The sequence below is a fragment of the Zonotrichia leucophrys genome, chromosome 18 (genome assembly GCF_028769735.1).
Source record: "Zonotrichia leucophrys gambelii isolate GWCS_2022_RI chromosome 18, RI_Zleu_2.0, whole genome shotgun sequence".
NCBI classification, from domain to species: domain Eukaryota; kingdom Metazoa; phylum Chordata; class Aves; order Passeriformes; family Passerellidae; genus Zonotrichia; species Zonotrichia leucophrys.
The window spans coordinates 8,334,267-8,358,260 of record NC_088187.1 but is presented as its reverse complement, the minus strand read 5'-3'; the positions used below and the strand labels follow the sequence as shown (position 1 = coordinate 8,358,260).

Below are 23,994 nucleotides of genomic sequence, written 5' to 3'. Positions count from 1 at the left end.
CCAGTTTTATCCATTTCACAATGATCACTGTAGCAAATAACACCCTCTCCACTTCATTGGGAAACCAGTGCTACATACAAACTGATTTAACTCCACTGCCTTCAGTGGACTTGGCCCCAAATGGATTGTATGGCTGTAAAGACTGGATAGTTCCCACCCTGGCCTGCTGGAGGTGATCATGGTCCCATTTTCCTAGTAAGAACCTGCTGGAAGAGTTGAGATCCTTGCTAGGAGCTCACTGCAGGACAGGTGTTAGGTCAGTGTGGTCAGAAAAATAATGAGAAAACAGCACCTGATTGTCATCTGATAAAACCACAAATGAACATTTGCACTCCTTTTCTTCATCCCTCAAAAAAACCCCTAAAAAACCAAAAAAAAAGCCAACAATCCAGCCACACCCTCTAGCCACAGCAGGCTGGGGAAGGGGGAATAATTAATGAAAATCAAGTGAAACATGCACAGGAAAAGTCACTTCTGGCTGGGTATCCACAACACTCTAAGATTCCCAATGTTTATAGTGCAATTTCATTTGACCTGTGGTTGAACACCAGTCTCCATCACTTTGTGTGATCAAGTTCTGCCGATTCCTTTGAAAGTTGTGCAAGACAAGTTTCAGCAGAGGCTAAAATACCTTAGGAACCATTCAAGTAATTAGACAGTGGCACTGGTATGGCTGAACAGTCAGACATGTCCAAAGAAACCAGACTCAAGCTGCCTTGTGAGTACCATTTGAGTCTCTAATTAGTAAATGTCTGCTCTTTTTCCCTTTTAGTGTTCAGTAACATAGAGGAAATTCACTGAACGATTGGCCATAATTCCAGCACTGACCTGGAAAATACAAATATCTCATAGAAAATATTGATGTGTGATAACAACCCAAGCAGTCAGTGCCCAGGTGCAGGGCAGAAACTGCAGGGCATGGCCAGCCAGAGTTACAGAACCTGCTGGGTTTGTGAACAAACTGATCAGCCCATTCTTTCATGAGATCTTTAAGCACCTCCTCCAGCACACTCGTGTTCAGAAGAATCATCCTCCCAAGTTAAATACAAAAATAGATCCTCCATCTTCATTCATTTAACACAGCTGACAGATGACTTCTGCTCTCCAGTTTTCTGTCCCATGTTTTCAAGGAGGGGGAGGTAGCTTTAGATCCAACAGACTGTAGGCAAAAATATTCCAGAAGATGGCAAACAAGACAAAAATGACGTAAATAGAAAGGAAGATCCACCATAAAGTCTGATCCTGGAGTCTCTGCTCATAGTTCCTCAGGATGATAACACCAAGGGTGATTCCAACCATCACCCCTCCCAGGTGGGCCATGAAGCTGGGGTGGGGGCAGGGGGGGTAAGCAGAGGGGTGGAATCGCAGCCACACGGCTCTTCCAAATTCAAAGCTCACTGGAACAGAGAATAAAAAATGAGTTAATTGTCTAGGTTTATCCTTCCTAAGTCCATGTTGTGAGCAGCACTGCATCCCTGAGGAGACAGAGAGGGAGAAATTGCCTGGTATGGTGAGCACAGGGAAGCTGTGGCTATGTCAGGGCTGTGGCACACAGACATGAGGTCTCTCCAGTGGTCTGGGTTTGTGAGAGTGTAGATAGGTTGGGGAATATTCACCTTCTGAAATTTATACCAAAAGCATAACAAAAATGAGTTAGAATTTGAAGACAGTTGTCTGTGATGAACACACAGCTTAGTTTCCCTTATTGTGCCCCCCTGAGGATAGGGCTGGAAGAGAATTCACAGGGTGGGAATAATGCTGCTGCCACCCCAGACAGGATGTGCTCTAGGAAACCCAAGTATTATCATTATGAAAGCACTGCATGTTTGAGACTGCAGAGAGAAGATGTTTAAGCTCCTTCACAAACACCACAGGCTACAGATGCTGGCTAATGACAAATCCTTGTTTACAAAGGCTTGTGTTGAAAGCCAAAATCTGCAGTGGAGAGCAATGTGGTTCCTGCTGCCAGGAGGTCCAGCTGCAAGTTCCTACCAAAACTGCTGCAAAGTCAAAACCCTCTGAATCAGCATGAAGTATTATGACAAGGACAAACAAAACAGGACTGGCTGCACGTGTGCCAAGCACTGTGTGGTACTTACTACAGATCAAGGCAACAGCCATGCGCAGCAGTTTGAATTGGCACTTCATTCCTGACCAGTTCTGGAAAAGAGACAAGGAAAACAAAGTAATGCTGCACACAAACCTGAAGGGATATTACATTTAAATCTGTCACTTGTCAGGCAACTTCTCAGTGCATTCAAGACCTACTGTGCTTTTTCAATGCTACCTTCTGTGCCTCAGGCTCCCTGAAATTCTGCAGCTCAGATCTTTGGCAGAGCACAGAGAAACAATAAAGACTTCAATAAAAGCATGTCAAGGTAACAGTGCCATAAAAAAGCCTGAACTTAGTCTCCTCTGTCTTCAGGCTTGGTTATTAATCAATATAGTGGAATAAAAATCTCTGAATGATAATCAGAAATAACGGAGAAATATTAAAAGTCCTCCTTTTCCGCTTGCACATAATTTTAAAGCAGGAAAAGAGATCACGTTTTGAGAAATTCAGATGTATGACAACATTATTATTATTTTATCATTACTATTATGTGACTAAATGAAAATTTGCCTATTGAAGGCAGACTGAGATAACATGATAATCATGTTTGTTGTGCAAAGCTCCCTATTTGTCACACTGAAGAAATAAAAAGAATGCTTGTAAACTCCTCAGACTACCTCTAAGGACACCAGGGGATGGCAAAAAATGCAACCTCCACAAAATAAGTAACTGATTTTCTCTCTCCACAGAGAGATCTAACCCAGTCAGAAAGCTCTTAGCTCATGCTGATTAATACTGTGCTGCCTCTTTCACTTTTAATTTCCATGTAGCTGCTTTGAATCCCTCCCCTCACTCTTTTCCTTGGGGGGACTTGCTTTATTGCTTCCCCCTGTTGGTTATTTTATGTATTTCATTCCAATAATATTTCTTTTTCCAAGCAGGAATGTTTCCATTTCCTTTGGTTACCAGGAGGGAGCAGAAGATTCCAGAGACCCTCCCTGCCACAGTCCCTGCTGTCCCCAGCTGTGCCAGCCTGAGCTTTGCAGCAAACAGCAATGCCTTTCAGTGTGCAGGAGCATTGCATCTAGATAAGAACTGAGCACAGGGAGACAAGGGGGGAAAAGAAAGCAAAAACATCCCTCCACCAGAACTGGAAAGGCAGCAAAAATATTTTTAGATGAGAAGAGAGGCAGTGGATAATGGAGAAATAAAGATGCTAAGGTAGCAGTTGCTAAATAGATTTGGCAGAGGCCAATGAGAAGTGAAATGACAGATCACTTTGTGATGTTCTAAGAAGTCAGGGAAGGTAACTGCTGAAAACTCTTCACAACCTCTGGAAGAGCCTGTTCCTCTAAAGCAGACTAAAATTTCCTCCAGTGTCCCCCTCTAACCCTGTGAATTGTGGTGTTAAAAACCCAGAGTGTGCGTTACCACCCTGAGAGACACAGGAAGCTCCCTCCTGCTGTCCTTGGCACAGTGCAGGGAACACAAATCACACTGGGAAGAACTGAATGCAGGGGAGCAATTCCCCAGCAGAAACCCTGTGCTATAGGGGCAGCCCCTCTCCTCCCCTCCTGAGCTCTGCCAGCCACTCAGCTGTCTCATTTGGACAGCAGCCTCAGCTCACTCATGCTCTGAAAAGCGTGGAGAGGGTGAAGCAGAGCAGTTCTGCTCAGGATATCTCTCACATCCCAGCTGTTACAGAGCTGTCTGCAGCAGCACTGAGGGTCACAGCTGGAGCCTGCTGACTCTGCTGCAGACAAGCATCAAGCACAAGGTTTTCTTTTAGGCTTGGCTCCACCACCACCACACACATCTTCCATCACCCATATAACAGATCTGCTGTCTCTACTGCAGCCACCTCACATTATCTTCCCACTCAGACCCAGGGGAGGAGCATTATCCTCATTTTTATGGTTATTCTGCTCTGATATTGCTGGTACAGGACACACATGAATCCTCTATCAGCAAAGCCTTTTTTGCCCAGTGTCAGCTGAGGAGTCCCCAGGGCAGCTTTGCTGGGCTTTGCCACCACCTAGCTGAGGGCTGGGGATGAACTCCTGTTTCCAGCCTTAGAAGAATGACAATGCTGGTGTTTGCTCACCTTTGTAAAGTATTTCATGAGGTGAAACAGCAAAGAAATGCATCATTAGATCACCCAGGGCTCATCTCCAGTCTGGGTTTTACAAATGGAGATAAGGAATATTCTGCACATGAATCCACTGAATGCTAAACTTCCAGAGATATTCACTAAAATTACACAGTACATCCAGACAGAAACAGGTCTGCCACTTCTGCACAGCCAGTCTGCTTTTCCAACATTTGCATGGAGAGTTGATAGCCTGGAGAACACTGATAAATCTTGGATTACCAACATCTTTAGGTTGTCCTGGCAAACTGTCAGCTATCAGGGTACCAAGCCACCGAGTGCAAGGTAATATTTCCATTCCAGAACCACAACACTGAGACAAAGACTCTTAGCTGGGGCAAGCTCTGAATGACCAACAGCTGGGTCAGGCCTTAATTCCAGCCCCTTTGGGCCACCAGACGTGGCTCCCTCTGAGGTCAGACAGTCACTCTGGTACTCACCATCACAATATTGGCCAGGTGAGCAGAGACAAGAGCATACACACCTCCAGAGGAGCCCACCACCGGCGCCCTCATGTCAGCCACTGACACTGCCAGGGACCCTGGGGGAAACAACAAGGCTTTGTGACAATTGCCCACCAAATAAACACACCCTCTCCTACCCTAGCTCCCTGCTATGGCCCGTTTGTGCTAATTGCTGCAGGTCAGGAATGCAGAAAGAGAAGGAGGGGGAAATTGATTGACTCATGAAGCCAACTCAGTCCTGTCAAGGCAGTGACTGATTGATTCCTCTGCACCTACTTTAAAAGCAGCCAAGCAAGGCAGCAATGTGTCTTTAAACTTGTCCTGCAAAAAGGCATTTATTCCCTGATTGAAGGAACAAGGGAGCAGGAGACAGACAAACGTCTGTGTTTGTTTCTCACCTGAAGATAAAAAAGAAGTAGCTCCCGTGTTGGCAAGAAAAATATTAGCACAGGCAGAAGGAGCTGGGGACTTGTAACTTAGCACAGACCTCTGATCAAAGCACAGCCTATTACCTGTAAAACTTCAGAGTAAAACTAGTCCAAAATAACCTGGATGGAGGCAGTAGGCACATGACAGCAAAATGACAGGTCAAGTACATAAAGGCACCACTAATGACAATACAGCCAAACACAGACATTGCTTCTTCTTATCCCAGTTGGAGGCTTGGATCTGCTCAAAGCTCCTTTCATCGCTGACTTTAAGAATAATTTAAGCGATAGAGGGAAAGGCAGATTTGCTGTCACAAGGAAGGGATAATGAAGATCTTTGTGATGATTGGGAATGGGAAAAAGACATATTGGCAAATCTTGAGAGAGCCCTTGGTAGCACGGAATCTAATGAACTTCTTTGCTAATTGCCCAACTGATTCCAGGTCAAGAAAGTGCTGAGCTTCCACCAGCCAACTCTGCTGATAGCTCCCTCCTTGCTTGTATGGCCCTGAGAGTTCTCAGCTCTTACACACTGCCATTAAGGAAAAAGTTAATGAGAAATAGAGGAAGGAGTAATAAGAACTTGCAGTTAAGTCCTCAGACACTGCACTGAGCGCCTCAATTTCCATTCTTAATGTGTCTTCTTAGTAAAGCCAGACAAATGAGAAAGAACCATAAAAGTTGTGGCCCAACTACATTTTACATTTTGTCTATTCCTGATTATTTAGCAGCTGAGTAGTCTTTATATTGCCTCAGCATGAATATACCCATTTTCCTCTCTCCTGGCACGTGACAAAGAATAAAGGATGTTTCATAACTGGCTAAGATATCAGTGAAGCCCTAGGGTTTGGTAGGTGTATCTGTGTAGAAAAGCTTTATATGGGAAGTTGCAAATTGGGCACCACTTTTGTTAGTGTTTGTTAAAATAACAGCCAGGGGACAGTGGAGCTGCTCTGCTAACTCCTTTCTCTGCATTAAATACCATTGATGTCTGTACCATGCCTCATCCTGTGTCCTAGTCCAATTATTCTTTCCACAGACTGTCTCCTGGAATGCAGGATTTATTGGTACCCAGTGCAGCCCATTCTGCAAAGGGTTTATCTGCTTATTATGGAAAAAGTAATTAAGTGGCTGGAAAAAACCAAACAAACACTATAAATCTTGCACAAAGGTAGTCAATCACTGAGTTCCACTGTAAAGCTCTTGGTTGTTTTCACACCCTCCTTCTGTTTTAACTAGATTTTGATCTATTGTCAGCTTCCATCACCTCCAAACTGCTGGAAATTCCAAACATAAATAAAAGCAATTCAGCACAAACTAAAAATCAATCAGACCCCATGGCTTAATAATGAAATGAATTTCCCAGATTTCTGTGCACTGCTCACAATCTACAACCAAACACTTCTTGCTTACTTAGGCTGTAGAAAGGTGACAGACAGGACAAAAGGAGGAAGAACTGCCACAGGACCAGCATGACTCCACATTCAGGAAGATCACCTAAAGCAAGGCTGTTTTAAAATAACAGGCAGTTGGTGCATTTTTAGCAGGCCTCCTAAACACAGAGTCTATGGCTGCATAGATATAGATGTCAAGTTGTACCATATTTTCTATGTCCAGCCCTGCAAAGCATTTCAATGCATAAAAGATCAGTGAATGTTCCTCTCCTAATCCCAAATATCACAAAACATTTCTCCAACTCAAAAGCCAGCACAGACCATTTTCACTGCTTCTCCACCTGGGGCATGCAGAGGTGTCACCTACCTGCCACAACTCCTGCAACGTACACAAAACTGATCCTCGCAGCTCCGTGCACCATTTCCAGAGGAACCCCAACCAAGAGCTGAAGGACAACATTGAGCCCAAGGTGTTCTATCCTGCAGCAAGGAAAAACAACAGTTGTCCTCTTTTCCAACTCTTCATCTCCTTTCTCTACCACTGAGAAAATCAAATAGCACCCGATTCACATAAGTAGACTAACACTGGGCAAAACAGTGATTCCAGAAAAAATCAGACCCAGAGTTGCAACATTTCTTCCCTCCTTGCTGCTTTTATCTTTTCCATATTCACGCAGGTCCTTTCAGCTAAAGACCTCATACAATGTTTGGTTCTTAGTCAGACATTTGTTTCCTTTTTCTTTGCCTGAAAAAGTTAAATGACTTGTCAAAAAAAAAGCAGCAAGATGGCAGCAGAGCCTGGAACAGAAGCTAGAAATTTGACCTGCCCTTCTCTTCTCCTCTCCTAATGATTCCACTTTTCCCTAACCACATCACACTGCCATGATGGGTTGTTAAGAACGAGGTGGATGTAGAAGTTCCAGAGCTGCCAATTCCTGGTGCTGTAACCCTGCTTTACAGCATGGGTGTCTGACCCTCACCCTTTTCTGCTGTGCCTACTTCAGTGGTCAGAATGGGAAGCAGAGGGCATTTTGATCCCTGCTGAGGTGCCCAGGTGTACTCACTGATGCTCTCCCTTCACCCACCCTTGTTCCCATTACAGCAAAACTCCAAATCTCCTGTTGAACACACAGGAACAAGCTGGGCTGAGGGAACCCCAGCAGGCCCCACTGCCAACAGTGCAGGACCACTTGCAGCTGCAGGCAGTGTGACAGCTCAGATGTGTGTATTGGGTAGCAGATCTCCCCTGAGCTGAATCAACACCTTCAACTCAAGTTCTCTGTTGCTTTAATCAATACTACTTAACAAACCCGACCTGCCACTTTTCAAAGCTCTATACAGACATTCATCTGTAGGCTCCTCCAGTGAGCTGACACCAGCACCAGGCCCTGAGCAGGATCCTCAACTCTCTGCTAGTGTCTGAGATTTACCCTGGGCTCACAGGACTGTGATCTCACTGAATGGTGACGTCCCACTGGAGCCAAGGGTATCCTGCTCTTTGTATGAAGAGAACCTGCTTACAAAATAGATGGATCTAAATGACACAGTGGTACCCTTAATGCAGAAGGCCAGCATCTTTTGGGGAAAAGAGAGCAAAGTACCTAATGTCTTGAAAATATACATCTTATTTTATACAAGAGAAGGGTTGCTCACAGGCAGGCACTAGCAAACTTTGGATTAAGTTATATGCATTTCCACTGTTTTGATCTTTTTCATGTTACCATAGCAATTTCCCATATACAGCAGAGAAAAACACTGATGGTGAGATTCAGTAATGACAGAACAGTCTCATAAATGAGAATGTAAAGTTGGACTGCAAAAAAAGTGCTAGAAATGATACTGCAGAGAACAATCCTCTCCTGATATCTTAATAAGTTTGTTTCCATTGAATTTCTCTCCAAAGATGAATCTCCCTCCTGCACAATGCACTCAGCACTGCAATTTTTCATCATGGGAACCTGCTGCATGTAACTGAGTTCCTTCATTACCTTTTCAAACCTTCTGAAGCCACTGGGCAGGGTCAGCACTCGCTCTGATCCCGCATGCTCACAGAACGCCGGGAATTAAATTAGGAACAACCAGCAAAGGTCAAACTGAGATCACTGGGATGAGTCCAAACATCCAAGTGCCCTTTCACAGAGGGGAGGGAAGAAGCTTTGGCTGGCACACAGTCAGCATCATGAGGTGGCACCTGACATTTCCACACAAAGCACTGGGTCTTATTTTTCAAAGGAAGCTTTTGTAAGAGCTCAGCAAAGTTTATCCTGGACTCTGAAGTGACTGCTCTGATTCACAGCTGCTCTTAAAAGACTTCCCAGGAGCAATCCCATTCACTTCTCTTCCCCATCATGCTAAGAGCTTTGAAGGCACCAGAGTCAATAAGTACCCATAAAATATAATTACCCTTTGCCAGTGCTGAATGTGTCATTCTTGAAATGACAATTTCATTGATTTATTAAGGACTTTCTCCTTCCCTGGGACCAAACAAATGGGACTGAGCATCAATGCAAGTCATTAGTTATGGCAGTGATACAAATGTGTGGGCTTCAGATTATCAACGTCTGCTTTCCATGAAAACAGAAGGGCAGAATTTACAACTTTGCCTTTTCAGCCCTTGACAAAGCTCCCTCCATCAGAACCAACACACAGCCTGCACATTTTTGGAATCTTTCTAGAGGCACAGCCAGCCAAGCCTTAGCAACTGCTGCCTTCTCAAACACCTTCCAGCTGCCACTTGCTCTTCAAAAAAAAGACAGAGTGCACTAAATTAGGAGCAGTCCACATTACCATTTAAAAGTCTCAGCTGGAAGCAGGGTAACAATAGACCCATGGCATTGTGTTATCCTCTCATTTGAAAATTGAGAGGAGAATGATGGGTGTCCACTAAAAGACAATATTACCTTTCCAAGATTTATCTGTTTTCCTCACAAGAAAGGAGCTTAATTCAGAGAACTTAGAAATAAAGGAACATTTAGCTTAACTCCAGATACTGCAGATAAATCACAAGGTTTATTGTTCCAGTGGGACTCTCCATTTTAAAGGCTGTGTAGCTAAAGGACTTGGAATCCATCATGACGAGTTCCCGGCTCACCACCTTCCATTGCTCCACTCTGAGTCAGCCAGAGGTGAAATAAACTGAGGGATTTTTGGCCAGTGAGTGTGAAGAATGCCAGGGAACTGCCTGCTACAAGGGTGACCTGGCACAGGTTAGGAAACCATGCCACAGAAAGGCATTCAATGCTGGGAAATTGTCCTTGTGCAGGTGTTTCTCCTCCAATGTATCCTAGAGCAATCTGTAGTTATAGAAGGGATATGGTAAAACACCACCACCATCAAAAGAAAGCCCAAATATAAATTAACTAACATTAGTTAAAATTATTCTTTCTTTTACAAGGCCACTTTTCCCCATATTTTCAGTGATGGAAATTTTCATTTCTCATTTCATGAAACCAGCCTCATGTCTAAGCCCAGCAGTCCCCCTTGCAGGATGGAATCTGTGTAATATGGGCTCTTTGCAGAGGACAGAGGCTGCCACAGCCAAAAGTTTCCTCTAAAAACTTTTCCCTACTCTTCCCTTGGGTGGAGTCTGTTTTTATCCAGGGATCTGGGGCACATTTTGTGCTCCAGGGCAATTACACACCAAGGAAGTTATTCCATGGCAGGGAAGAGACATCAGCATGTCTTCCATCAGAGATGTGGAAAAAAGGCAAAGATCAGCTTGATCTTTCTGGCCTTTCATAGAAGAACATTGAGTGATGGAAATATAGGCTTTCCATTTAAGAACAAAGGGTCCTTATGCAGTTTCAAGCTCTACACTACTGCTGAAAGGCTTTCTGCTGTCATTTTTCAATGACAGAATTAAAGAAAATTGCAATTATCTGCCAGGAATGTGTGAAGATAATGATCTGAGAAACTCTTCAGAGGGGGTAGAATGTTTTGTACAGGGATGAACTTTCCAGTGACACTTACTCATCACCATGGCATCACAAACATCACACAATTAAGTCTATTTAAATTTTGTGAGGACTAGGACAGCTGAGAAGAACAGAGTTAGAATCACCACACCTTGTATATTCTTCCCAAGTCTGCTACATTCCTCCCATGGGATGAAGGAGGATTCATTTATACCATGGGATGAAGGAGGATTCATTTCATTGTGCACCTTCATTTTGCATGGACACCACTCTGTGTCCATCTGGTCACTGGAGACTGTCAGCTCCTCAGGAACACTGAGTTTGCTCAGTGTGTACAAAATGGGAGTTCAGGCTTGACACAGCCTTCTAGGCACTAGCTCAGCCCCTGCAGAAGGGACCAACATTACTGAGTGATGACATGTCCCAGGCACAGGAATTTAACTGACTTTTCCAACACCCTGTATTTTTAAATACCAGTCCAGCATCTTTGCAGACTTGTCTTACCACCTGCACAGCTCCTTTAGTGGAACACTGGGCTTTGACCTGGTTTTAGGAAGTGCACAGTAAGAAGAAAGTGTGGTCCCAACACTGCTGGGGAGGAGAGCAGCATCTGTTAAGTTCCTTTTATTGCCTTTTCCCTTCAGAGAGTGGTGAAGGTTTGCACCTCATTGCCCACCAGTCCACAACATCTCCAGATTTTTACACACAATTTATAACTGAGTTTTTAAAATTTAATTCTGAGCTGATTCTGTCACTTCCTCTATCTCTCTGGGGAACCTGAACTGTTTGTAAGTACTCACCCTGCATGCATGAATATGTAGGTTAGGTACCTCCAAGCCTGGGCCCGAAGCTGGGGATGGTACAGCAATGCATTCTTCAGGTACAAGGGGTGGCTGACTTGCAGCACAAATCTGTCTAAGACCACTCCATTGTAAAGAAAAAAGGCAACCTAGAAGAGCAGAGAGATTCATTGGTTACCAAATGCCTTTTCTCACCAACAAGTCCCTTTTAGCTAAAATAATGGAGAAAAAGTAATATATAAAAAACTTTTCTCCCATTTGAAAGCTTCACACAGCATGAAATTCCCTGTTTTGAGGAACCTGCTACACACTGAGATAACTGTATTTGTAACACACCAGCCCCTGAGTCAGAGGAGCCTGCTCCCAGTCAGCACCCTGCTATCAGTGTCATATCCTACTCTGTACTTACTCGAGCACATTACTCAGCAAATGTGCAAAGATCTCATTTGGGCAACACATGAGCAGGTCAGAATATTTTACCCAGAGGTTCCCTCCCCTCCTTTTTCTCTCCACTCACAAACAGAGGTAGCTGTACAGACATTTCTAATTCCATTGATTTATCCATTTCTTTAGAACTGTCCTGTTTTCACTCCTCAAACAGTTTTGCTCTCATTTCCCAATCTGTGTAGTTCCATATACAGATTGTTCCAGTGACAGGATCACAGTCCCCACTTAAACACACACACTCCAACAGGCAACCAAAATGGCCACTGGCTTCACATCTGTCCTTGTCCAGGTGTGAACGAGTCCCTCTCTGTGGTGGTGCTCACAGGGGTCTTAGGATGAGGGAAGAGACGAGGATCTGACTCCATGTTTCAGAAGGTTTGATTTATTATTTTATGATATATATTATATTAAAACTGTACTAAATAATAGAAGAAAGGATTTCATCAGAAGGCTGGCTAAGAATAGAAATTGAATGATAACAAAGGCTTGTGACTGACTGAGACAGTCGGGACAGCTGGACTGTGATTGGCCATTAATTAGAAACAACTACATGAGACTAATCACAGATTTACTTGTTGCATTCCACAGCAGCAGATAACCATTGTTTGCATTTTGTTCCTGAGGCCTCTCAGCTTCTCAGGAGAAAAAATCCTAAGGAAAGGATTTTTCAGAAAATACCATGGCTGCACCTCTCCAACCCTGGCTGTGTCCCAGCAGGGCCTGGGGCAGTGTGGGGAGCTCCCAGGGAGGTACTTGCCTCCACGATGGTGATGGTGATCATGAACCAGGGCGGGGGGCAGCAGGTGTAGCTGTCGTAGTACCACTTGCGGTCGATCTCCCGCGGGAGGGTCTCGTAGGCCACGTGCCGGATCAGCCTCTGCGAGAGGCTCAGCCCCGTCTCCTCCAGCAGGGCCTTGCTGCACAGCCTCCTGTTCCCCTGCAGGATGGCCTGGCGGAAACTGTTGGACCTCTTGTTGCTCATCTGGGTAAAAGGGAACAGAAGAAACCATGAGTACAGGCCTGGCACAGTCACCAGGGAGAACAGTGCCAGTTTGGCAGCACCAGATCCAGGCAGGCAGGAAAGCCACCAGCAGGCTGAGCTCTAGGAACCAAGACTTGGGACAAAGACAGGGTGACCTGCTTGGGGTGCAAGGAAAACGAGTACCACAGTTTACCATTGTAATGTCAATAAATGAGGTCAGGGCAGAAATCTGGCAAGGCAGAGCAGAGGTTGCTGATGCACCTGGCTGAGCTCTATGGCCCATTCTCCAGCCTTCCATGCACTGTCTTCACCATCAGTTATCACAATCCATATTCCTGTGTCCTCCTTCCCTCTGCTCCCTCTGCTCTATCAAACTTCCCTGCAGTCTTGGGGCTGGAAATTTCTCAAATGTAGCAGCAGGCACTTTCAGAGCACATCTAACCCTTGGGGCAGGAGTTAGCTCTGGGCAAAGAAAATTATCTCTTTGTGTAAAACAAAACTGCCTGAGCAACAGCAACAAACAACAAATTAATCGCCTGTACAAGCTGTCTTAGCTCCTGTAAGCTTGCAAGCCTTTACAAGGCTTCTTTTACAAGTTATCCTCAGTGGGGGCAGGCTCTGAGATGGCACAGGCTTACAGCTAATTTGTATATGCATTATCACCTCACATGCATAGATTTAGCTATCTTTCTGAGCATACACTTTACCAGTTTGGATGCATAATTAAAGCAATTGCATTTGCAAATTAGGCAGATGGAATCTTATGCTTAGCCTTCTGGGGGTGGAGGAACAAACCAGGTCTGAAAGAGCTTGCTCCGAGATTTGTATAATTGTTAATTAGCCCTGATGTCAAACAAACCTGCTGCATTAGAGCCACTGTCTGTACTGGCTGAATGTTTGGCAGGGAGCTCCAAAGGCTCAGTGTGTACACAGGCTGCTGCAGGGGGATCTTCCACTGAGCAAACATGACAGCCTGGTCCTTCTGAGAGAGCTGCTAACTGCTCTCAAAGCACATCCAGCCTCCCAGAACCAAGCAAGACAAGACACTCAGCAGCAGTTGTCTTGGATCTTCCTGGTTTCAGCTGATATCCCAAAGCCAGCAAAGCCCAGAGCTTGTGCTCTCTCTCAGTGCCCAGGCAGTCAGGGAATTGCTCCAAGCTGGACCAAGCTGCTTAAACACAGTAATCACTGCAGGGAGCCACCTCCTGTTAATCACTGGGGGAAGGCAAGGGGCCATCTGAGGTGATGGCACTGCGACCTGCTCTGCCCATCCCTCCTTAGCCTTCATTTGTAGCCTGTCCCTCCAACACAGAAGAGCACTGACCTCCAATTGATGTTCTTATACTTCTTTTAAACTGAGGAAAAATGTGTTGCTGTTGTTCTCTTTGAGTTGTTTCAGTGAGAAGATGTTTTACCCTAACAACTCTCTCCATTGTGGTATTTCTCCTTTGCTCTCTCTTTCCTTCATTGATTTAGAAAACACTTGTAAAAGAACTTTTCTTGTAAAAAAAGCAGAAAAACAAAGAAGAAAAAAAATGTCCACAGAGTCTCTCTCTCAGTCTTCTCATGTCTATCATCCAAAGATCTGTATCTACAACTAGGGAAGATGAGGGGGAAAAATTGTTGAAATTGTTGTGGTCCTCTGTTGTATTAAGGAAGCCTGTTCATACTGAAAGATAATATTTTCACAGAGAAATATCCAACAGGTACAAGGCTTCTCTTAGCATGTGTGAGATGCCTTTTGCTAGGTAAAAGATGTATCTCTGTTTCAAAGATACTTTGAGCCACCTAATGACCTCTCTATGTCCACAGAAGAAAGCTTAATTCCAGGTTAGTTCAGAACAGCCTTTTAGAGATGTTCTGCATGTGCTCCCTCACAAAGTTCATTCTTTCCCTCTGGCTTTGCCCCTCTTATGGACACGAATAAATTCAGACTGAAACTATAAAATTGCCTGAAGATGCCAGACAGTTGACTGGAGCTGCTGATCTGCTTATTCCAATTACAGTGATAAATGGGATTTCCTGCCTACCACAAAACAGTCAGTTCTTTTCCCTGTTGCAGCACTTCAGTGGAAAAGACAATAATTTCCAGAGTCAAGGAAAATCATCATTTCAGCATCAAGAAGGGCTGGCCACCCTCAGTAGATGATCACCTCATCAGTGCAGAGATTGCCAAGGGAGATGGGCAGGAAACTCCAAAGCTGCTATGTCCATGCTTAGGATCATATCAAAGATTTCTATGCTATGCTAAAGATTTCTGTTGAGCAGAGGATCCTAAGGGAGGCACCCTGAACTCCTCTGTTACTGTTACAAGGGACTGGCTCTGTTCAGTCAGCTGAACTCAGCACAGCCCCATCAGTCCAGTGTCCTCTCTGCAATAATGCTTGTGCTGCCCATGGAGCCCAGAAAACAGCCAGGGCACTGCAAATGCATCACCATGACATTTCTGAAGATTCTCCTCAATAGAACAAAACAAAACAGGGAAAGGTCTTCTTAGATTTAAGAGGAAAATATTGCAGGATCATTGTAGATGACCAAAGCCTCCACTGGCTCTTTTGAGGAGGTAGGAAACTTGTCCACTGTTCAGCAGAAAGCTCTGCCTCCCTTCTTCCAGAGAGGAAGATAAATCACAGGACCTTGCACACCCTACACAGAAGCTAACATGGAAGGGACATAAAAACATTTGCCAGACCATCTTTAGAGCAAAGCATATGGAGAGAAGGTCCAGGTTCCCTCTACATGCTGCAGTCTTGGTGTAGTTTTGCACCCCACTGAGGCAGGGACACAGTGTCAGGAGTGTGTCAGGCATGGTGAAAAGCCCCCACAATCCCTCAAGATGTGGATGAGTGGATTTACTGAGCCCTTGTTGAAATCAGACGTCTCAGGAAGGAGGCATCCTGCTGGTCCCCACCTGCACACATTGCCATGGCACCAAGGAGGAGGTGATTCCAAAGAGACAGCACAGCTGACTGCCAGGGCTCACACACAGCAATCCTGGCCCCACTCACAGGGCCTTTGGATCAAGCTAGGAGGAGATGGGCATAAGGAGAGACAGAGGATTAAGTCAGTGTTGCTGCTCTCACCAGTTCTTGATGAGAAGTCTATTTTGTTCCTCAGACTGACTTTGGAAGACTCAAATCTTCCCAAATAGAATCTCGCATATGGTCACAATTTGCTGACTGGATTTTGGAATTACATAATATTGGTATTTATGAGCCAAGTGTTTAATCATCAGCTGAAAGAACACTAGGCCCATTGTTGGCCTGCACATTATCATGGCTCCAGGAGCCCAGGGCAGCCCACCCCACTTCTCTTCATGCAATCGATCTAGGACTTCTTTAATGAGTGTGATATTAAAGCTGCAAGCAGATGGGTACAGCAAACAGTATGTGGAGAGAGAAGATAGCAGTGGGGAACAACACATTCCCTTAGTCCTTCCTGCCTGCAAAATGGTGTTCTGCAGAGAGAAATTTCCCTTGCAGAAGAGCCAGGCTGAGCTGACTGGTACCCAGGTGGTGCCATCTCTGCCCTTTGGCACCACCCTACCAAAACAAACCAAGGCTTAGGGCTGGAGCTCAGCTCAAGGGCTGGGTCTGATACCTCTGTGCAAATGGAACATTTTTTCCTACTTAGATCTGAACCTGTCTTCAGCACTGAAAACATCAACATTTAGGATGTCAAGAGTAGAACAGTGACAAACTTTGATGAAGTACAAAGCCCTGCTTTTGTTTAGCACACATGGCACTCAAAAATTACTCAGGGATAATCTGCAACTTGCAAAGGAAGCTGTCCATCCCCACTGGCAGACCAATTTCTCTGTCTTCCTTGGATATCTGTAGTACTGTGGCTACCTCAGATAATCAATAGCCAAGTCATGTAGTATTTCCCCATCTCCAGTTTCAGGGCTTGTGTGGGGCACAGCACCCTTTTTATGGTTTTATTCAGCCTCCCTCAGGAGGTTTGGAAAACATGGATTTCTGCCGATGACGTATTGGCATCTTTGAGACTGGTCTCGAGCTATTTTTAAACACATGCAGCTCTGTGACAGGCAATGCATTCAGCTCTCCAGCTCTGATCCTCCAAGACACAGAACATTAAATCAGAAGTTAGCACAAGCTTTTTAAAAGCCTCTGCCAGCTCCAGTTTTATAACCCACTTTGCTTACAAATGCAACCTCTCCAATCAATTTTGCTTTCAAGATTCACATTTATTTCCTTCCCTCTGCCCACACTTCTACAAAATGCTAATGTGGGTAGAGACAGCTTTCCCCAAAATGCATATCTCAGCATTAAGTTCATCTGTCACAGATGTTCACATCCTCTGAGCCAACCTGGTAGCACTTTCCCAAATAGTATCAAAGGGAAAAAAACCTGAATACCAAATACCAACATTCTGATCTGGTGGGACCAAGCAGTGGTTTACTCAAGGGATTCAAAGAAAGAGGCAGAAGAGACAAAATAAATTATCCCTGCTCAAGGTTTTGCCTGATTCCTATTAAATGTGCCAGGCTTAGGCCTTCCAGCACTTCCAGTAGAAAAGGTAAAACACTTTCAAATTGCAAGGTTACTTGAAAGAACATTGCTTGCAGGACAAGACTATACATTGTGGTTCAAATAACATTGCTACACAGTGCTTCAAAAATGTGCCTTGTTCACATTAAAAATGAGGTAGAATTAGCCTGTCTCTAGAAGCCAGCAAGGCCAGGGAAAGCAAAGCAGGTAGTGATTCTTGATCTGGAAAATAAAGGACGTGCATTTAATTAGTTAATATATTTTGCCCATTATTGAGGTATTACATCAACTTCAAGATACTACAAAGCCACAGCTAAACATTTCTGTTGGAAGCAGCAGTGCTTTGTTTTCCCAAGTCACTTAAACTCTGTCTTAGAGCTTACTACTTACTGCAAGCTTTATTACAGCTCACGGGATATTATGTGAAGTAACAGCAACTGCTGTTCAGCAAGAATCCCAGCAAACAATATCTCAAGGATAATTAACTCCTGGCTTGTCCCTTCTCTGAAAGTAGCAAAGTTAGTTAAACACCTTGGTTCTCTATCTCCTGCTGTGGCCCATGCTGCTCACAGCCAGAATTTTCTCTGTGCATCTCTTTTCATAATGCTGCAAAGCAACCAGAGAGCACAGATGCACAAGATGTCTCCACTTGTACAGGAAACACTTTTGTTACTCTGCACTGTCTCAGACACAGCATAAGAAATCCCATCTGAAACTCCTTTCTGCCATTACTACAAACCACAGTGCAGAAACAGAAATGGATATGATTGCAGCATTGTGTTTTACAACTACATGAGCTGAATTTCACACACACAGAGGAGAAGTAATTTCCAATGAGCTGCCTATCTGATCTTTTTGAGCCTTTTCTGTTTGCAGATCACACCAGGAGTTTTCATCTTCCTTGAATTTATTCATTTCTCAATTTATTTCCCGAGTGCTTTCTGGGGTCTAGTGTCATATTTTAAAACTTTCAATTTCATAAATTTAAGTTGCTTTGCTGAGAGCAGGCATACGTGTGGATGCTGCTATTAAGGTGAGAAGTGCTATAATTACATTTTTGATGTATCTAGAAGTTCACAAAACATTTTGGACATCAGAGGATAACACAGCTTTGCTCAATAGCAGTCCTTTAGCTGGGGATCACAGTGCCTGAGAGAGCAGGCAGAGATCTTGGTGCTCATAATGATGCTGGAGAAAAGGAAAATCATACATACAGAGAGCCTTGTTTGTAAAGCCTCTGGTTTAGTGAAAGGTCAGCCTTTCCATCCCCACACCCAGCAACATCATTTTTGGCAGCAGATCAGTTCTTGCTAAGCTACTGAAACAGACAAATTAACCTGAGCATAAAGCAGAGAGGGCTAATGATCATCAAGCACAAACATGCACCTAAACACCACCACACCGAGGGCTGACAGCTAGGGGTGAAGGAAATCCCTAATTTCACAGTGATTCTGCATCAAATGTGCTGCTCCTTTCCATCAGGAAGTTCAAAAGAAAGTTCAGAAGGAGCCCTAAAAAAAGTTTGGATGCTGGAAATCAATAGAAACTAGAGGAGAAGTGAGAAAAGAGATGTCATTTGTAAGTAGTTTAATGTTTTGGCATTTGCATTGCCTATTGATTAGAAAGTGCAAAAAATGCAGACAAGGATAGAGGGGCTGGTGACAGGAAAATCAATGGCTTCTTTATAGGAGTCATTCAATAGTAGTGAAGGAAATTTGCTGTTTTGCAAAAACCCCATCACCTGGGTGTGAGCTGGCACAGCCTCCTGTTCCCAAAGGGGGAGAATGTCCAAGCATTTCAGCTCCCACCCACCTCTCATTAGTGCGTGCTGCTCCTGAGCCCTGTGGAGCAAGGAGAGAGAAAAAAGCCCAGCTCTATTCCTGAGCCTGTTGCCAATGTGTTGGCTGGCCCTAGGCCATCATTTCTGTAAAAGAAATTCGATGATGCCTCTTCCTGCTACCTAAGGGTTGTGCAGCCCAATTAGCGAACGCTTGCACAGTACTTTGAATCTCCCCAACTGTGGAACAAGCAGCTGTTACTATAAATACTCTGCTGAGCACTGAGGACCACACTGTTTGTTATGCTGGAGCTGAGGAAAACCTCACACTGTGTAATCTGTTAGAGAGTTGCTGCATTTATTCTACTGTGTACCTAGACACGGGCAAGGGGCTTACAAGACTGCCTGGTTAGATACAGCAGGTTTATGTCATTCCAGCAAAGTCACTTCACCTTGACACTGCCCACAGCCTGATGGAGGTCATGACCTGGGTCCTTGACAGCTGGGCCATGTTCTCACACTTCTCTGATAATTGTGAAAACAGGACCTATGCAGGACTCTTTCTAAACCAAGAACATGTGCATGAGTGACCATGACAAATAAAGGGATCAAATCCCACACTGTCTGCAGAACACACAGGGATACAAATTACTGTACTCAGCAACAAGGACACATCCAGCTTTCCACAGAAACCTCAGAGATGTCACCAACTCCCATTCCTCTTTGACTTTGTCACCCAGGCTTATATTAATATTGCATTAAATCTGGGATTCAGGTGTTCAATGACAGAGTAAGAACAAGGCAAAGCCTCTGAATGGCCAGTGTCCAAGATACATTGCAAACAACATTTCTAAGCCATCCTGGGCACCTGACAACACATGTCTGCAATTGTGTTGACTCAACAAACTGCCTTGACAAGAAACAGAGCGATCCCTTCACTAATTGACTCATTAGTAGAGATAGAGAGGCATCCAGATCATGACTCATGCACTCTGAGACACCTCACCTGGCATAAAATGAACGGGACCTAGAAACAATTTATCCCTGTTGCTGTTGATGCCTACAGCAGTGCAATATGACTCCACCCAGCATGTCAACACAAAGTTATCTATACATTTTTGTCTGGAAGTGGTGAAATCTCTAGATAAAACAGGAGACATCCAGACTGACAGACCTTTGCTTGCAAACAAATGGCTCATTATAGCAGCTAGCAAATGATACTGAGAGCAAAAACTTCCAAAGTAGCAGCAGCCATTGCTTCATGATATTACTACAGTTCCCACAGTTCCTTCCCATGCAAATTTGTTTCCCTGGAAAAATCAGAAGCAATTTGACTCTTGCTGAAGCAAGTCCATGCAGAATATGATGCAGCAAACACTGGTGTTAATAAAGGGAGGGAAAGAGACACTGTGCCTCAACAGCCCATGTTTTAAGCAGAGCCAAGGACTGACAGGCCAGAGCACTCACCAGGTTGACGAAGTCCTGGTAGCAGATCCTCCCCTCAGAGTTGCTGTCTGCCAGGGCCAGCAGCACCTCCAGCTTGTGGGGGTCCAGCTCCGAGCCGTGCCTCTGGAGGAGCGAGCGGAACTTCTCGGTGCTGATGTAGCCAGTGTTGTCAGGATCAAACTGGGACAGGAGGGGAGAGAGCCACAATTAACAACCCCGTGTTACACACAACTCTGTCCTCCTATGCATTCATCACCCACTGCAAACCCACAGGGACCCAGGGGCTGCTCCAGGCTTTGGTGACACTGCCCTGCTGCAGAGAGGGGTGAGTCCAGGCATCATCATCATCCACCCAAGCTTCAACTACATCAGCTCCCTTCACCTTCCTGCCCTCTGCATCATCATTTCTCTTGTCTGTTTTTTATATCTCTTTCTAGCTGGAGCATCAAGCAAACCAGAGATACAGTTTGTGAGATAAAATGCACTGAAAACAGTTTTACTGCACTATTTCCTAACACAATTGCACAACAGGAATATGCCATCCCTCCTCAAGCCCCTTCCATGCTCAGTGTTTCTGACAGTCACCTTTCCAGATCATCTCTACAGATGCCTTCACTATGGTAAGTGCTTTCACTGCTGAAGAGCTATTTTAAGACAGTTGGGAAAGAAAATCTTCATACAGGAAGCAAAGCAGATGAACACCATGTCAAACTAAAAGTGACAAAGCAGCCACATGCCATTTTGAGAATGTAAACCAGAGTCATTAGAAGGAAAGTCCCAGGTGGGACCTGGAGTGAATCCCACTCTGACCCAAAACATCACTGTTTTCCCTAAGTGGCTAATCTAGACATGCCACTGATGAAAAGAGACACCTTTACAAGGCTGTCCAAACTAATGACTGCTCCAGTGGCCTCTAGGGCACTCTGTGAGGGGCTGCCAGCTCACAGGGCACAGCCTCAGCTGACAAAGGCAGTGCTGGCACCACTCCAAACACCTTTCTGATGATCTTGGAACACGAGTGGCTGCAAGCTGCCAGAGCAGCCTGCACTAGCCCTGGTGCAGTCTGATCTCTACCAGTTCTCTGTTGCTGGGAGATTTTGCCTTTGATTTCCCAAACTTGGCCGTGAGGACCCTGGTGCTCGCTGGCCTCCTTTTGTAGATAATGATATCAAGCTTGTTGGCTGGATTGAATGGCTGTCAGGGGGCAGGGTGGTCAGGAGGGAGTCTTTTCATGGAAACATTTGGGACATAATAGGCCTTGGCAGAGCCAGAAAGGTCCTATCAATCCTCACTCTTTCCTAATGGAGAACAAAAGTTGAACAGGCGCTGGGCCTTCGATCAGACACAGTGGAGGGAAGTGCCTTGGCAAGGGAGGGGTAGGAAGGAGGATGTGGCAGAGGATGCAGCCTGGCAGCAGCAGGGCTGGCACGGCTCTGCAGTGAGCAGAACAGCTATAAAACAGAGCAGCCTCAGGCATGGCTGCTTGTTCAGAGGCTGTAGTGCCCATGTGTGAGGATCTGGCTCCATCTCCGCCTGGCCTGAACCCCTTTGTCCCGCTCTGCTCTCCCCAGCTGCTTGGCTGAGGAGGAGCTGTCTAACCTGAGGAGGGCAGGTCACAGCTCCTTGCTGGAGTAGGACTATCTCCCTTTGGCCAAAGCAGCAGCCCCTCTGTGAAGAAGCCGCTGGGGATTACACAAAACAAAATAAACCAAGTGACCTGCGGACAGTCAGAACTGGGCACTCTCCTGTTCTCTGTCAAAGGTTGTCCTGCCCTTGTGAGGTGGCCTGGAAGTACCTCCCTGACAGATGGCACCCAGAGCCAAAGGTGGATTTCATCAGCTGTTTACTGTTAAACAAAGGCTTAATATTAATCCCTGGAGAAGTTTAGCTCCTCTACTCTGTCCCACTCTGATGCTTTGAGTTAACAGATTAAGCTCTAAAACCAGCCCCAAAAGTCAGGGCTTCTGCACTCAGGCTCAGCTCTGGTGAGTTTGGGCTCTTGCTGTGACTCTCAGGCCAGCCTGTTTGTGGTGCACAATCCCAGCCACACCTACCCAGGAAATAAAGTATTATTAGCACAATACCTGGGATGACCTTTCTCAAGGGGAATTTGTAGGAGCTGTGAGATGAGTCATTCAGTGAATGGATCTAAGACCTGCAGCCCCATGGATACTGCTCTGTTCATCCCCGTTTCTCAAAAACATTTGACCTAACCAACATCTTACTTAACTGCACCACTTCAACTGTGTCTTGATATTTAAAATATCAGAACCTAGCTTGTCTAGGATAAAACCATTTGCTCCTTGAAGGCTTAAGTACCTCTCTACTTTGAGGGCAGGGTCAGCACCCAACATGTGGGACTCTCCCCATGCTGTGTGGTCACTGACTTTGCAGGAAGACCAAGGGCTGCAGCCCCAGGGAACATGGCTATTCCTTCAAAGGGCAGATGAGATACAGAGCTGCAGCACACAGGCCTCCAGAGAACAAAAGAGCTGCTGAGATCACAAACCATTTTCCCAGATTTTGTTCTGCTTTCAAGCCTTCCAAAAAGAAGCATTTTGTAACCAAGAACAGAAATTACACAACAGCTTCAGAGCTTCAACCCAGCCCACAAGGACACACTAATGAGTTCAGGCTCACTAGTGCTGGAGCTGATGCATCCTCTCACTCAGGATGTTGTTGTGACTGCTGCCTTCCAAAGGCACAGCTGAAGCTGTAGCTGTATGGTGGCTACAAGTGAATCTGCTTCTTTCTTACACCAACAGGCACCAGCACTCCTCCTTCAGCTCACTGAAGTCTTGCTGTTTGCTCCACAAAAGTCAAAGCAGTGGCAGAAGGTGGCTGGTGTTTTCTGTAATGTAATTTGGCTATCGAGTCTCTTCTCCTCTTCCATGTTATTATATATAATTATTTTTGGCACCATGTTAGTGATAATAATTAGAAATAAGTGTGAAGTAAAACAGTGGATCTGAACAATGTGAGAGTAAGAGATGAACAATGAAAACTGGCATCTGAACTCAAATACCTCAGAGCAGGGCTAGAGCACAGGCTCTGCAACCTGGAGCAGAATGTTTTACTGTCAACCTCAGCTGTAAAGAAGTCCTCTTATTTATGTTTAAACAAAATTTTAATTGTGCAACATTTCTCCATAAAAAGCATGTAAACATTTCATCTGTCACCACTCAAAATCCACACCAATACTTCAAACTGCTTCAAACCCTGTTTCTGATATCACAGCTATCCACAAAAATCAAGGGGTTGGTTGAGCAGGTCCTGCATATCCTATGTCCCTACACAAGGCAAATCAGAGAATCACAGAATGTGCTGAGTTAGAATGGACCCATTAGGATCATTGAGTCCTCCATGCTCCATCCAGCTCCTGCCCCTATGCAGGACAGCCACGAATCCCATCATGTGCCCAGGAGTGTTGTCCAAACATTTCCTGAACTCAGACAGGCTTGGTGCTGTGACCACAGCCCTGGGGAGCCTGTTCCAGTGCACAGCCACCCTCAGATACTCAACCTAGCCCTCTCCCTCACTCAGCTCTAGCTGTTTCCTTGGCTCCTGTCGCTGGTCATACGAGCAAAGAGATCAGAACCTGCCCCTCATGTGGATGTTGAAGTGAGGTC

General features: G+C 45.1%; 1 protein-coding gene across 3 annotated transcripts in view; it reads right to left on the bottom strand.

The window, feature by feature from the left end:
• Positions 1-373: 373 nt before the first annotated feature.
• Positions 374-23,994, bottom strand: part of RHBDL3 (rhomboid like 3) — a 56,430-nt gene continuing 32,809 nt past the window's right edge. For all 3 annotated transcript variants that reach the window (XM_064728269.1, XM_064728270.1, XM_064728271.1), the window contains 7 exons: positions 20,387-20,545; positions 12,407-12,631; positions 11,203-11,351; positions 6,856-6,968; positions 4,643-4,743; positions 2,100-2,160; positions 374-1,397 (listed from right to left, as the gene is read on the bottom strand). In XM_064728269.1, coding sequence (XP_064584339.1) covers positions 1,126-1,397; positions 2,100-2,160; positions 4,643-4,743; positions 6,856-6,968; positions 11,203-11,351; positions 12,407-12,631; positions 20,387-20,545 — 1,080 coding nt within the window. In that variant the 3' untranslated portion in view covers positions 374-1,125. The remainder of the gene's footprint in view (positions 1,398-2,099; positions 2,161-4,642; positions 4,744-6,855; positions 6,969-11,202; positions 11,352-12,406; positions 12,632-20,386; positions 20,546-23,994) is intronic.